Source organism: Phocoena phocoena, chromosome 18 (genome assembly GCF_963924675.1).
Source record: "Phocoena phocoena chromosome 18, mPhoPho1.1, whole genome shotgun sequence".
Lineage (NCBI taxonomy): Eukaryota > Metazoa > Chordata > Mammalia > Artiodactyla > Phocoenidae > Phocoena > Phocoena phocoena.
In genome coordinates this window covers 11102855-11119317 of record NC_089236.1, presented here as the reverse complement: position 1 = coordinate 11119317, position 16463 = coordinate 11102855, and the positions used below count along the sequence as shown (strand labels likewise).

The 16463-nt window shown below is 33.2% G+C and overlaps 1 protein-coding gene across 4 annotated transcripts in view; it reads right to left on the bottom strand.

Annotated features, from left to right (window-relative positions):
- Positions 1-16463, bottom strand: part of NBEA (neurobeachin) — a 618385-nt gene that overhangs the window by 485160 nt on the left and 116762 nt on the right. For all 4 annotated transcript variants that reach the window (XM_065896024.1, XM_065896027.1, XM_065896028.1 and 1 more), the window contains exon 11: positions 6325-6433. In XM_065896024.1, coding sequence (XP_065752096.1) covers positions 6325-6433 — 109 coding nt within the window. The remainder of the gene's footprint in view (positions 1-6324; positions 6434-16463) is intronic.

Here is a 16463-nt window from a genome sequence, read left to right as displayed (position 1 = left end):
TAGGGGAATAAAATTAAGAGCAATGGTTATTTAAAGCTTCAGCCATCTCCTTCACTGGTTATAATTTCACATAGCTTATCTTATACATTTTATTTTTATTCAGTAATAATGATTTCAAGAATATTATCTGATACAGTCTACTTTTATGCCTAAAACCCTGAAACAGAACAGTTAGAACCTGTTCCTAAATAGTCTTAGCGATCAGATTTTGGCCTATAAAAACTGTCATGTGTTTATAAAAACACTAAAGTGATATAAAATCAGATTGACCACTATGAACATAATCATTTGAGGAACTAATTCATAATCTGGAAGCCAGTTTTAACTTTCTCCATGTTATTAAAAGATATGCTAGAAGCATCACATGAGGCCTTCCATATTACTAAAATAAAATGTCAATTTATTTTTCATAGCAATTAATGCTGTTGTGTAGCAGTTTTTCATTATAAAATTGAACTTCAGGAAACATTTTTCTAAAATTGTATTTTTTTATTAGCCCACTCAAAATTCTACCAGGCATGAAATGAATGTTCTCTTCAATAGCATGTTACCTTTACCTATAAGTACATAGTACTTATTCCTTCTGCTTTGTGTAACTGTTATTCACATATCTTTCTTTCCTTATATAAAAAAGGATACTATCTTATTCATCTTTTATCCATCTGGTATCTGCCATAATTCCTCAGTAAATGTTTAACTGAATTCATGTCAAATTCAAGAATAAATTAAGAACAGAACAGATAAGATATAACACAGATTAGAAGAGGGTGGAAGAAGGACATTCAATTTTGTTTTAATGTGTTTACTTTGATTGATTGCTTGAAAATATTTGTTTATTTTGAGATTTGCTTCCATTTTCTCAAGCAAAGCTATTTTAAAAAGAGATATACTTGGATAATTTATAGTTATAAATCTGTAGAATGCAAGCTCTGGAATTTAAACTATATGACATTACTTTTGTATGGTAACTGAATACATAATTTGCGAGAAGTACTATATGAGGGGTGACTAAACATATTTGGAAGCATAATCTGAGAAGCTAGAAAAAACAATTATATTATAACATCTACTCCTGAAGTAATTAAACCGAATAGGAGCAATGGATGTTACAGAGAGAAATTGCTACTCAGTAAAAAGAGGTCTTTCCCACACTTAGAGCAGACCACAACAGAATGGATTGCCATAAATGTTCATTTTTATTACAGAAAACATTTTATATATATATATATATATATACACATATATATATGTATATATATATAAAATATGCATTATATATTAAGCAAATTGTGGGAAATTATGTTAATTAGTTAGAGGTATATCATAAAGTAGTATCCATTTTGCTCCTCCCAGGACACCAAGATTGAGCTCCAAATAGCCTAATCCAATGTGAATCACTTATGTGTGTGTGTTGCTGTTTGGCAGGGGCAGACAATGATTAGTTCAGATATGGAGCATAAAAATTTTCATGATAATATTAGGTTCAAAGTAGACCAAGACCTAAGCTGACCAGTCAAATTGGAGGGAAGGATCTTGTTCAGTAACTGGGAGAAAGGAGCTCTCTCTCTCTCCACCCGGATGTGAAGGCTTATAGCACCAAGTCGGCCTGGCAACCTTGTATGACCACAAAAAATAACAGCTATAGCATAAAATCATGACTATAGGTAGCAGAACAGACATATAGAAAAAACCCGGGTCTCTGACGACATAATTGAGACTGAGACAACCAAACCCTGAAGTCCAACTTACTGGATATGTTTGGCTGGCCGCACTGATCCACTTTCCAACCTTCCCTATCCTATTTCTGTGCTTGGGATGCTCCCTTGTCTGTTGGCTTCCAGTTGGGTTTGACTAGTTAGAGACTCCAGCAGGAAATTAAAGGACAGAAAGAAAATGAAGTTTGGGGCATTCATCTCCTTGGCTTCACCCCTTCAGGTGAGTATACTATATTCTTTTCTATATTCCTTTATCAAAGACCACACTCTAATCAGGTACACTTCTCCTATAGTTACAGTAACTTTCTATTTGAGTTATGCTAAACACTCATTTCTCTCATCTCTTCAAACTTTGCTGACTTCCCTTAACAATGCTCACAACTTGTGAAGAGCCTTGCATTAAACTCCTCTCAGTAACCAAGTTTGAGCATAATATCTGTCTCCTACCAGGACTATGACCGATAAGCCATCTATCACTAGATTTCCAGTTACATTAGCAAGCCTATTTCCTTAATGTTTAAGCTATTTGAATCATTTTTTTATTAACCACAACAAAAACTACTGAATGCATCAAATTACCTCTAAGTTTTCTTCAAATTTATATTTTGGCAACATAAAACAAAACAAAAATACCTTAAAAGTTTTTTTGTGAAACAGTCTAAACATGATGAATAAGATGGCCTCTCATTAGACTACCTTCTTTGATAACTAATTTATATCTTCCAAGACAAGGAGATAAAGCTAAGTGACAGTTAACCATTAACTTGTTATTAGTTGATGATAAAATAAAAATGGAACCTTATTATCTATACTACTCACCTGACAGATGATTATTTAAAAATTAAACGGGTGAACATTAATCTAAGAAAAATGAAAAAGGTATTCCTTTATGTAATAACTATGTAAGTCCTTTTTATTTATTTAATTCAACAAATATTTATTGAAGCAGGCACACTTTTAGGTAGAAGATACAGCAATAAGGTAAGAAAAAAATGCCCCTGCTTTCATGAAGCTGAGGCCTACATTCTAGTGGAAGGAGGCAGAAAATAAGTTTAAAAAAATGTCAGACTGATGCCATAAAAAATGAGCAGAGTAGGGAAACAGTCATTGATGGTTATCAAAGGAGTACTATTCTACTTAGAGTGATAAAGGAAGACTTCTCTGATAAGGTGTCATAAGCAAAATCCTCAATGAAGTGTAGAAACAACCCACGTGGATACCTACAAAAAGAATTACCAAAGCAATGTGAAAAGAAAATGCACAAGAACTGAGAAGAGCACATGCTTACTATTTTAGTTTTTAAGGGAAAGGTCTGCAAAGAGGCCTTAGAATGGTCAGTGTGGCTGCAACAGAGAAAGAAAGAATGAGAATGGTAAGGGATGATGTCAGAGGTAAGAGACATAAATGTACTTTGAGAAGGATGGACTAGTAAGATCTGGCACATTTTCAAAGGACTAGTCTGACTGCAAGCAAAAAATGGACTGTGAGTAACTAACTAGTGGTGAAAGATGATGATGGTTTGAATAAAGATGGTATCAATGGGCACAGAAAGGAGTAGAGTACTAAGTAGGAACTAGTCATTGATTCAGGATATGTTTTGATACTAAGACAACATAATTTGCTGCCAGTATGAATTTGGTGCATGAAAAAGAAGAGTCAAAAAGAATGAACATTTTTGGTTTGAACTACTCGTTGAATGGTAATGCTAGTAACTAAGACAGAGAAGAGTAAAGGACAAAGGATTTGAAAGGAAAGTCAAAAGTAACAGTTTGGATAATTTAGATCTGTGAAGCTTATTAAACATCCAAGTGGAACTGAATTCAAAGGAGAGGTTGTAGTTGGATATACACATTTGAGAATAATGAGTATTTGCAGAATAAGGAAAACTAAGGGAATAGTAAGCTTAATTAAAGTGCAAACAGAAAAGTGAAAAGGTTTCCAGGATGCTTACCAGGACACCACAGTCTTTAGAATTTTAGGAAGAAGAGGAGGAACTACTAGGAGAGAATTAAAGGAGGCCAAGGAGGTACGAAGAAAGCAAAGAAAGAATGCTGTCACAAAATACAATTAAAGAAAGCATTTCAAGAAGGAAAGAATGTTAAACTAAAATGTTGCTAAGTCAAATAAGATGAAGACTTGAGAATCATAAGATTTAAGAATATGAAGGCTATTAGTGACATTGATATAAGCCTTTTTTTTTTTTCGTGGTACGCGGGCCTCTCACTGTTGTGGCCTCTCCCGTCGTTGCGGAGCACAGGCTCCGGATGCGCAGGCTCAGCGGCCATGGCTCACGGGCCCAGCCACTCCGCGGCACGTGGGATCTTCCCGGACCGGGGCACAAACCCATGTCCCCTGCATCGGCAGGCGGACTCTCAACCACTGCGCCACCAGGGACGCCCGATATAAGCCATTTTAAGAGAAGCATAAGGACTAGAATGGGAATGGATCTAAGACTACACAGGATTCCAGAAATAAAGAATATTTTATTTTGATAAAGAATATAATAAAGAATATTTTATTTTATTTCTCACTAAACTAAGAAAAAGATGTAGAAACATAATAATTATCTCAAATAATGCATAAAAAGCATTTGATGATTAAGAGTGTGAAAAGGCAAGTCACAGAGGAAGAGATATTTGTGATACATATCCAATAAGGACTCATATCCAGGATATATACAGAATTCCCATGAATCAATAAGAAAATGATGGACAACCCAAATGAAAAAGGGTAAATACTCTGAACAGGTATTTAGCAAAAGAGCACAACCAAAAGGAAGATAAATATATGAAAATGCTCAACTTAATTTGTCAACAGTGAAATGCAAATTAAGACATAAAGTGATCCACAGAATGGAAGACTATCTCTGCAAATCTTATATCTAATAAAGGTTTAGCATATAGACTAAAAATCTCCTACAACTCAATAATAAAAAGAAATAACGATAGTTTTTTAAAATGGTCTTTGTAATAAACATTTCTCAAAAAAGTATACAAATAGCCAATAAGTACATGAAAAGATGCTCAACGTCATTAGACATCACAGAAATGCAAATACAAAAATGATAAACCATTTCACACTCACTAGGGATGGCTAGAATTTAAAAACAATACAGATAATAACAGTGTTTCCAAGGCTGTGAAAAGACTGGAAATTTCATACACTGCTGATGGGAATATAAAATGATGGAAACCTGATTATTATTTTAATGTTCTTTTTATTTGATTTGAAGACTTTTCACAATATTTCTAACTTTAAGCTAAGTTTTAAGTGTAAAAGAATTCTCACTTTAAAATTATGCTAATAAACCCTCAGTAAATCGATGAAAAGTATATTCAAGAGGTAGCTCCTGACAGCAATCTTGTCACAAAGATTGCTGACAGCAGTGTCACAAAGGTATTTCATAATATGTAATTCACGTAAAATATACTATTACATAAATCTTCTAAAAAATTTGTAATACTCTAGATATAGGAAAATAGTTTTCCATGATCAAAAATATAAACCAAATAGCCTTAATGAAAATCTTAATAATGTAACTGAAAAAATTATAATGTAACTGAAAAAAAAATGCTGCCTATGATCGATCTACTTAATCTATCATTCCACGATCAACAATACTTCAAGAAAGAAAAGTACTTTTTCAAAGAAAAGACAGAAGGATTTCAAATGAAGATCAATCTGAGGTTAAAAAATTATTTCCAAAAGTCCTCTAAATTTTATTTCCCAAGAGAAAAATAAGTTTATTCCTCTTAGTAGAGGTCTCACCTCTATTATTTCTCAAATAGTTCCATTTACAGAGCAGCTGAATGTCATATGAATGTTAATGTTTAACTGAGAAGGAGAGATTTGGGAGCACTAGTGATGGTGATAGCTATTTCTTAAGGAGAAAAATAATACTTTTATTTATGAAATACCACCTTACTTTTTGAAGGAAATCACACGATATAACCGAACTCTTGTGAGACCATAATCAGAAACTCAGCACCCATTACCATAATAGTACAGTTGTGACTAAAGCAAAGAAGGTCATTAAAAAAACAGGGCATAAATGACACAGATAGGAAAATCAAAGCCATCCAATTTGTACTGTTTACACTGTGTACTGATCAGAAAAAAACACTACTTTAAACATTCAAATATATTAAAAGCAGGGACAAAGCAAAAACTAATGTTTCTGTTGCTATCAAATATAGAATTTTTTTTACCTTATAACTGAAAAATAAAGCAAAACAAAAAATTAAATCCATTGAAACTAAAATTGATAAAATTTGTAAGAAACTTAGTTTGAATATAAATATAGCAAAGAAATTAGAAAAAATAATAAAGAGAAAATACTTCTAATTTGAATAAAAGTAGATAAAATAATTTTTCTTTAGTTTCTACTTTTATTCAAAATTTCTTAATTATATAGACTTCTAACACCCAACTTAGTTTAATGTCTACACACACATCTAAGTACATAATATAAAAATGTTTGTGAATTAACCAAAAACATGGCCTCTGCAGTCAATGGAAAGGGAAACTATAGAAAAAAAATATAGTTAGTGATCGTCAGTGGTCCATCTGTGAAGGCTACACAATAAAACCATCAATACATTTCACTTACCTTTTCAAGTAAGTAGCCAATGACTAAAAAGCCTTTTCCACCCAGCATCTGTTCTTGCATGGCTACTGAACTTTTAAGTAGTTCAACCAGGAATGCCAAAAGAGTAGCACTGCATGTAAAGTACAGATAATTCCATTACGTAATCATCAAATATTGATCATAAACACAGTGTTCCATTTCAGTACTTTATTATTCCAAAAGGTAACAATCATATTCAAATTTAATCTCTACTTTGCTGACTATTATATTATGCAAGAATATTTCTCACAAGAATGAAACTGGTTTTATCTCCTTAAAATTAAACATTATATAGAAACGTAACTGTGGAGTTTTTCTGTATTCCGAGGTAAAATATCAAAGTCTATCGTTACACATATATATTCCCTGCTTGAAGTAAATCTAACATAAGAAACACACCCACAAATACTGCACTTCTCCACAATAAAGACTTTATCACAATATTCCTCTAAAGAACATGCTTAGAGAATTTAAAATATGTTCACAATATTGCTTTGGAAGAATACACCTATTTTCTAAAATAAACTTTTCATTTAGACCTGTTTTTAAAAAAAACTTATATATATGTATTTAAATATGCAACGTGTTACTTATGTCCGTATATGCCCTCAGGAAAGTTCATGAGAGCAAAGAAAATAAGACGATTTATGTCATATTGAAATAAAAAGTGGCAATCGATTACACAATGTATACACAAATACATAAAAACACAAAGATATATTCCAGACAAACATAAAGCACTTGATATGTCTGTGGAATGAAGGAAGAAACAAAAGAAAAATAAATTATTGCATTACATTAAGCTTTGATAATGTATTACTTCACAAAATTATATGAACAATTTTCAATCAGCAGCATCGATACATGGTAGCATTCCTAACTAAGAAACTATATACCCTTCATTATATATGCTTACTGTAGTTTATAACAATAAATGACTCTAAGCCAGACTTTATCAGCATTAAAATAATATCCATTTACACTGCTTTATAATGTACCCCAAATTGTCTATTTACATTCACACAAATTTCTAAATATATTTTAAATGCACAAATACTCATTTCTACATGAAATTAAGAAAATTTGGTAATGAGGAAAACTTGAAAATTGTTAAGGCTCAAAAGGAATCTAAAGTTATTCTGTTTTCTAAAGTTACTCTAGCTCTTCAGGTTTCTATAGAATTGACAACACATTTATCTGATAATGCGGCTATTCTTGTTCAAATCAGAAATATTCTCATAAAAAGAACCAACAGCAAAATTAACATCATTCTTATCGCTATAAAATTGATAGTTTAATGGATTACATGATATCAGCTAGAAAAATAATAGTATATATGTAAATAAACTACTTCGTTACAAGAAATTAAAATTCAATTACATTAACTAGCCCTGTATCTTTAAGCCACAAAAAAGAAAACAGTAAACTAGTATTGCAAATCAATGATATTCTTTTACTTTGTCCTAAAGTCAAAGATGGATATTTACAAGAAAAACACAACTACCAAAGAATCCCTTGAGATTTTTTTTTTAATGTTTCTGTAAAGAACAGCTATTAAGCAATCTAATCCAATTTACATGAATTGTATCAATAGTCAAAGCCACTTCACAAATAAATGCTTAAGCACTGATATACATAATACATCTGCCTAAGTGTTTGAAAAGAATAAAGAAAACTATTGCATAGAGATTACACAATTTCCTAATCTGTTCATGGAATTCTTACCTACACCTGAGTTAGTGATTTAGGGGGAAAGATGACTAAGACTCCTAAACATTAGCACTGCCAAAAAGAAAGACTAGAAATGCCTCACTATGGTTCCTATGGTCCATGAAAAAATGCAAAAAAGTATTTCTTACAATAGATCACCCTTCTATATAGAACCATACAAAATTACAAAGATGCCATGGATTTTCTTATTCTTTTATGTCAGAAGGACTACTCTTTCTCAAACATCTAATGAATTAATAACTCAGACTTCTAAACACAGTGGAGTTCCATTACAAAATCAGAAATATTAATTTTATTATTCCAAAATATTAACACAAGACTACCCATATGTTAATTTCACTTCAATTTTATCTATGACAACAATTGAAAAGTCAAATGCATTCACCAACAAAAGTATTTTTAATTTATACCTAAAACCCAATGCAATAGCAATACTACATCTTTTGAAAAAATCTTTAAAATAGGTATATTTGACATGGTGGACTTAATAGTAAATAGATGGCCATCTTCGAAGAGGAACATTTTCAAACATAATTTAACAAACTTACCAGTAACTAAAATGCATCGGATTGCTTCAGGGCTCACAATTAACTTGCAAAATTCTGTGTACTGCCATACAAAATTTCTCTCCATTCTTGCCTATTTCCAACTCCCCTAGATACAAAGGCAAATATAAAGGATACTTCAGCCCATTCCTATATCTCCTACATACCACTTCCTGTCTAGACACATCAGTTCATCTGTAGAGGATCTAAATATACAGGATAAACCAAAAAGCAAGTATCTGTGTCAGCCAAAACTAGTATACACAACACAGAACATTCTTTTGAAAAGTATAGCAATACCCAGAAACAGATTTTCACAGGAATATTTTACTTGATAGACAAAAAGTAAACTGGTTTTTACCTCATAAAGTCAAATTGCTAAACTTTTCAATAGACAATTCTATAATGTATGTTCTGTAAGTAACAATTCTACTTCAGGAATGGTTAAGGGTTTTTAATTCTGTCTCCTTTTAAGGAAAATGACACTAATAAACTATAGGGTTATTTCTTCAAAATAATTACCATCTTCCAATTCTTTAATGAGCTTTAATTAAATTAGGAAAAATTTATTTCAAATATCACACTAGTAAAGGGCTATACCTTAAGAAAAATGAAGGAAATAATACAACAATACCTCTAACGACTTAGCATATTAATAATCTCTCCAGAGCTTTCTGGTCCACATTATTAAAGAATTACCACAATATTCTTGGCCCACAAATAACGGATAATATTTAACAACTACGTATAAACATGACTCATTTTTGTTCCTAATGAAAAAAATACGTACTACCTTTAGGAGCCATTAAAATTTATGTAAATATAGATTTTGACTTGATTTCAATATAACTTTATCCATTTCAACCTGTCCTTTATTTTTTAAAAATAACTGATGTAGATAACTCATGTAATATTATCCCAAAACTTGTATTATCTTTGAGGAATTTTTTTAAAGATGCAATATATCATAAAGATAGACTTAATTTATAACTGAAATTATTAAGATTTAATATATAACCCAAGTTCAGTTCAGAGGCAGTTCTTAGGGTACAGGAAACTGGCTTTTCAATTTGCTTTGTATGGAAACAAAGCACCTCAGCTAGATGAGCTGTTTAAATACATTAAGAAGAATGGAATTAATAATGTAAAAATTAAAGATTCCCCCTGAAATTCAACAACTCATCCACTTACATAAGGGTGTTTTTAATCTCTTAAGAAACACTACAGGCAAAATAATTGTCAGAATAAATTCAGAAGTAGATTAAGTTCCAATAAGATTTAAGGTACCAGTAATGGGGGAAATTCTTTTGACTTTTTCATAAGGTTTCATCTCTTACGTAGCCTAATTTAGTACTGAGAAACACTGAAATCTTGCAAAAGATGAATACATATATAAAATATCTAATATAGTTTCTATGCTATTTCTTTCACTACAAAACTCTTCCAAGATGAGAGTGATCATAGCAGGAATAAAACTGTAAAAGAAATCTTTTTTTTTTTTCAAGTCCAGACCCAAGAAAATTTCACACTCAACACAATTAATTTCCAGTGACACAAAAAATTCCCACAATAAGTTAGAAGAGTTAAATTCCTTCACAGTTCAAAATTAGAAAGTTCTAAACCAAAAGCTTCTAACTCCACGTACCTTTAGCAGTCACTTTTAGACCATGTATTCCTGAAGATGCTATCTCAAAAGACCACTGCCTAACTGCCTACCTAGGCAATAAACCCTGACACACAAACTGTCACATTCATCAATTCAAACATCAAGTGGAGATACATGCCAAAATAAGTAAAATACATTTATCTGCAGAGTCAAATAAGGAAAACAGTGAAATGCAGTACAGTAAAATGTGAGGACAGATGAAATACACTGGGTAGCACATGAAATCACTAAGCCTCCCTTAGCCATGAAATCTCTCCTCAGCAACTTCTCCCTTTTCTTTCAGCCTCATAAGGAGGCAGACAGCCTCATGACTGTCATAGCTATCTAACAACATTCTTTAAAGGCTCTATTAAAAGTTAGTCAGGCTATCACAGTTTTTTACCTTCCTTTGTCTGGTAACAGATTTTAATTTTATGTTTCATCGGTCTATTTTATTTCTGACAAAATATATTATAGCAAAAAAAATAGACATTTGTAAAATTGTAACTGTAATGTGTCAAAAGTTGTCTTATGAAGGAAACAAAATTTTACAATGTGTACAGGTAGAGGAACTCCAAACCTCTTATGACATCATTATGTGTTAGCATATAGCATTTACCAGTATTTACATAGTTTGACAACCAAATAGCCTTTTGATCATCTCTATTCATAATTCTCTATCAATAACCAATAGATATTTATTATAACGCTCCACTGTAAAAGAGATAACTCTTAAAGCCTACTCATTTTTAATTTAATTCCAGCCAACAAACAATCACAATGCTCTAAGTGTCCTAGCACCTTTATGAGAGCTTTCTGGACATGTTTCTAGTGGCAGCACCACTATCGTGTATAATCCATGGATACATGAATGATTTAGAAATTTAATGATGTAACTCCCTAATACCTAATAAGTTCAAAGCTTCAAAGGAAAAACAGAGATAGGTTATAATGACAAATAGGTGATCTTAACTATATATGCATACTCTAATGTCCTTCATGATCAAAACATGCACAGCAGGGAAGCCAAATAGTCCCTTCTCCTGGTGTTGGGTCTACTTTCAGCCAAGCCTCAGATAAAAGCGGGATTAAAAATACACCCTAGAAGTACTGAAATTACCAAAAAATAAAAATAAATAAATGAAATAAATATTAAAACAGCTAGCTACACAAAAAGATGAAATAATTATTTGATACTTAGGCTTCATATACATCCAGGAATTCTCTATCCTTTTCATAATTAATTTCATTTTAAAAATGATCATGTAGTAAAACCAACTACTTTACTTCTTTTCTTTGTGTGTGTTTGTGTGTGTGTATGTAATTCTGAGAATGCTAGACGTATAGATTTGTATAACCCCACCACAATCAAGGTAAGATGAGTTCCATCACACACAAAAAACTCATTTATCCTATCCCTTTATACCCTTGCAGTCACACTCTCTCAAAAGCCAAAACAACCTTGGGTAACTACTTCTCTCTTATATGGATATAGTTTTGACTTTTCAAGAATGTCATATAGATAGTCATACAGTATGTAATCTTCTTAATATGTTCTTCTTGACTGCAACATATTGCCTCTTGAGATTCATCTAAGTAGTTGCATACATCAAGACTTTTTTTCTTTTAATTGATGAATAGTATTCCCTTGAATAAACAGACTACCTAATGGGTACATGTGAGCTGTATCTAGTTTACAGCAATTATGAATAGGACTACTGTAAACATTCACATAAAGGTTTTTGTGTGAACAGTTTTCATTCATTTCTCACAAATACAAATCCAGGAGTAGAAAGGCTGAATTATGTGGTAAGTATATGTTTAACTTCATAACAAACTGCCAAACTGACAGAATGGCTGTGCCATTTGCCAGTCCCACCAGTAATAGGCTCCAGTTGCTCCTCATCCTTACCAGCACTTGGCATCATGAGTGTTTTTTTTTTAATTTTGGCCTTTCTACTAACTGTGTAGTTACATCTCATAGTGTTTTAAATAAATTGGTTAATGATGTTGAACATCTTTTCATGTGCAATTTTGACATCCTTATGCCTTCTCTGGTGAAGTACCTGCTCAAGTCTTTTGCCCATTTTTTAAAATTGGATTTCATGCTTTCTTACTACTAGTGTTTGAGAGTTTTAAATGTAGTCTTGATATTAGTCCTTTGTCAAATTGATTTTCTATCATCTTCCTCCAAACTGTAAAATGTCTTTTCATTGTTTCTTTTGCAGAGTAAAAGGTTAAATTTAACTTTGATGAAGCCAATGTCAAATTTATCAATTTTTTCCTTGTATGCATCACACTTTTAAGGTCACGTCTAAAATGCCTTTGCATAGCCTAGGTTGCAGAGATTTTCTCCTATGTTTTCTTCTAAAAGTTCTGTAGTTTTATATCTTACTTTTACAGCTGATATTTGAGTTAATTTTTAATGAGGCTGAGGTTGAGGTTCATTTTAGCATACAACTATCCTTCTTCCCTTACACTGCTTTTGCACCTTTGACAAAAATCAAACAAACAAAAGTAGAAGTACCTACTTTAATTTTGGACAAGACTTCAAAGCAAAGAAAGTATCAGAGATTAAGAACAGCATCACACAATGATAAAGGAGTCAATTTTCCAAGAAGACACCAATATCTAAAGTGCTATACCTAACAACAGAACATAAAATTATGTAAAGCAAAAACTGCTACAACATTAAGGAGACATAGATGAAATCACTATCATAGTTGGAGATTTCAGCATCCCTCTCTCAGAAATGGACAACTACAGGGGTCAGAAAATCTGTTAGGACATAGTTGAACTCAACAACACCAACAAACAGCTGGAGGTAATTGGCATCTATACACTACTTCACTCAACCACGTTAGAATAAACGTTCTTCTCAAGCTTGCATAGACCATTCACTAAGCTAGACAACATTCTGGGCCATAAACCATATCTAACAGATTTAAAATAGTGGAAATCACACAATGTCTACTCTCAGATCACAATGGAATTAGCTAGAAATCAGTAACAGAAAGACAACTGGAAAATCCCACAATGTGAACATTAAACGGTGCACTTCTAAGTAACACATGGGTCAAAGAAGAAATCTCAAGAGATATTAAAAATATTTTTGAATGAAAATACAACTGATCAAAATCTGTGGAATAGGGGCTTCCCTGGTGGCGCAGTGGTTGAGTCCGCCTGCCGATGCAGGGGACGCAGGTTCGTGCCCCGGTCCGGGAAGATCCCACATACAGCGGAGCGGCTGGGCCCGTGATCCATAGCCGCCGAGCCTGTGCGTCCAGAGCCTGTGCTCCGCAGTGGGAGACGCCACAACAGTGAGAGGCCCGCGTACGGCAAAAAAAAAAAAAAAAAAAAAAAAAAAAAAAAATCTGCGGAATAAAATGAAATCAGTGATTACTGGGAAATTTAGAGCATTCAATGTTGTGATATTGTGATTTATAATAAGAAATGTGCATTTGTTCTTGGTCCCCATTTTTGGCACAGAGGTCTGGCAGAGCTAGCTCCCTTGAAATTTCCTAAGGGATGGCAGTAATAAAAAGTGTCTTCTGTCATGTTAATGAAGTGACTTTTGGAACTCACTTAAGGATGAGAGCCAGTTGCCAACACAACCAACCATATAATTAGAGGGTTGGAACTTTCAGTCCAGCCCACCTACCACCCACCTACCTCCAGGGAGAGAGGGGAGAAGGGCTGGAGATTGAGTTCAATCACCAACGGTCAATGATTTAATCAGTCATGTGTATGTAATGATGCCACCATTAAAAAAAAAAAAAAACACAGGGCTGGGAGAGCTTCCCAGTCTGTGAATATATGGAGGTACTAGAAGGGTGGCATACCTGCAGAGGGAATGGAAGCTCCATGCCCTCTCCCCATACCTTGCCCTATGCATCTCTTCTATTTGGATGTTCATCTGTATCCTTCATCATCCTTTTATAATAAACTAGTAATCCAGTAAGTAAAATGTTTCCCTAAGCTCTGTGAGCCACTCTAGCAAAGTAATTGAACCCAAGGGGGTGGCGGGAACCTCTGGTTTATATCCAGTCAGTCAGAAGCACCAGTAACGACCTGGACTTGCAAGTATCACCTGAAGTCCAAGGAGGAGGTTACTGGAACCTACCATCTACAGTCAGTTGTTCAGAAGTACAGGTGATAACCTGGACTTACAACTGGCATCTAAAGTGAAGAGGGCCAGTCTTGTGAGATTGAGCCCTTAACCTGTGGGATCTGATGCTATGTCAGATTTGAGTGTCAGAATTGAGCTAAATGATAGGATACCCAGCTGGTGTCACAGAGAATCTTTGGTGGTATGGGGGGAAAACCATGCCTCCACATATTGGAATTGGATGCTCAGACCTCTATAATGAAAAAAAATATATATATATATTATATAATCTAAGTCATTAATCTAAATTTTCACCTTAGCAAACTAGGAAAAAAAAAGAGTAAATGCCATCTAAAGTAAGCAGCAAGAAGAAATAATAAGAGCCAGAGTATAAATCAAAGAAACAGAAAACAGGAACTCAATAGAAAAAGTCAATGAAAACAAAAGCTGGCTCTTTAAAAAGATTAATAAAATTGATAAGCCTCTAGGCCAGACTAACAAAGAAAAAAAAAGGAGAAAACGGAAATACTAATATTAGAATTGAAAGAAGAGACATAACTACATATCCCATGGAAATTAAAAGAATAATAAAGGACACTGTGAGCAATTCTATGGCCACAAATTTGGGAACCTAGATGAAAAGAAACATTCCTTGAAAGACATCGCCTGCCAAAAGTCACACAAGAAATAGACATTTTGAATATACCAACATCTATTAAAGGAATTGAATCAATAATTAATAGGCAGAAATCACCAGGCCCAGATGGATTCACTGGTGAATTCTACCAAACACTTACGGAATAAATTATACCAATTCTCTACATCTCTTTCAGAGGACAGAAGCAGAGGAACTACTTTCCTAACTCATTCTATGAACACAGCATCACTCATACCAAAACTAGACAAAGACATAATAAGTAAAGAAGACTACAGACCAATATCTCCCATGAACAGACATGTGAAAATCCTCAACAAAACATGGGCAAATTGAATCCAAACAAGATAAAAAGAATTATACTCCACAACCAAATGGGATTTATCCAAAGTATGCAAGGCTGGCTAAAAAAGAAACATCACTTTCACATCTACAGATGAAGAAAAAGCATTTGACACGGTCCGACAGCCACTCATGATAAAAACTCTCGGGAAACTAGGAATAAACAGGAACTTTCTCAACTTGATAAAGACTATCTATAAAAAAACCTACAGCTAACGTCATACTTAATGATGAAGAACTCAAAGTTTTCCCACTAAGATCAGATACAAAGCAAGGATGTCCCCTCTCACCACTCCTTTTCAACATGACACTGAAAGTCCTTGCTAATGTGATAAAATATATACAGGTTGGGAAAGAAGACATAATACTGTCTTTGGTTACAAACAGCGTGACTGTCTATGTAGAAAATCTAAATAACTGACAAGAAACTAATAATCTATTACTTCATTCACTGCTGCTGGGAATGAAAATGGTACAGCCACTTTGGAAGACAGTTTGGGGGTTTCTTACAGAACTCAACATACTTTTACCATATAATCCAGCAATCATGCTACTTTGTATCTACCCAAAGAGTTGAAAACTTATATCCACACAAAAACATGCACACAGATATTTATAGAAGCTTTATTCTTAATTGCCAAAACTTGGAAGCAACCAAGATGTCCTTCAGTAGGTGAATGGAAAAATAAACTGTGGTACATTTAGATATTAGAATATATATTATTCAACGCTAAAAAGAAATGAGCTATCAAGCCATGAAAAGACATGGAGGCACTTTAATTGCATATTACTGAGTGAAAGGAGACAATCTGAAACAGCTGCATTCTGTATGATTTCAGCTATATAACATTCTTGAAAAGGCAAAATTATGGAGACAATAAAAAGATCAATGGTTGCCTGGCGGCAGTGTGAAAGGGTAGAACACAAAATATATTTAGGAATGTGAACATATTTTTTATGATATTATAATGATGGATACATGGCATTATACTTTTGTCCAAACTTATAAAAAGTATGATACCAAGAGTGAACTCTTAACTATGGACTTTAAGTGATTATGATCTATTGATTTATGTTCATCCTTGTTAAAAAAAT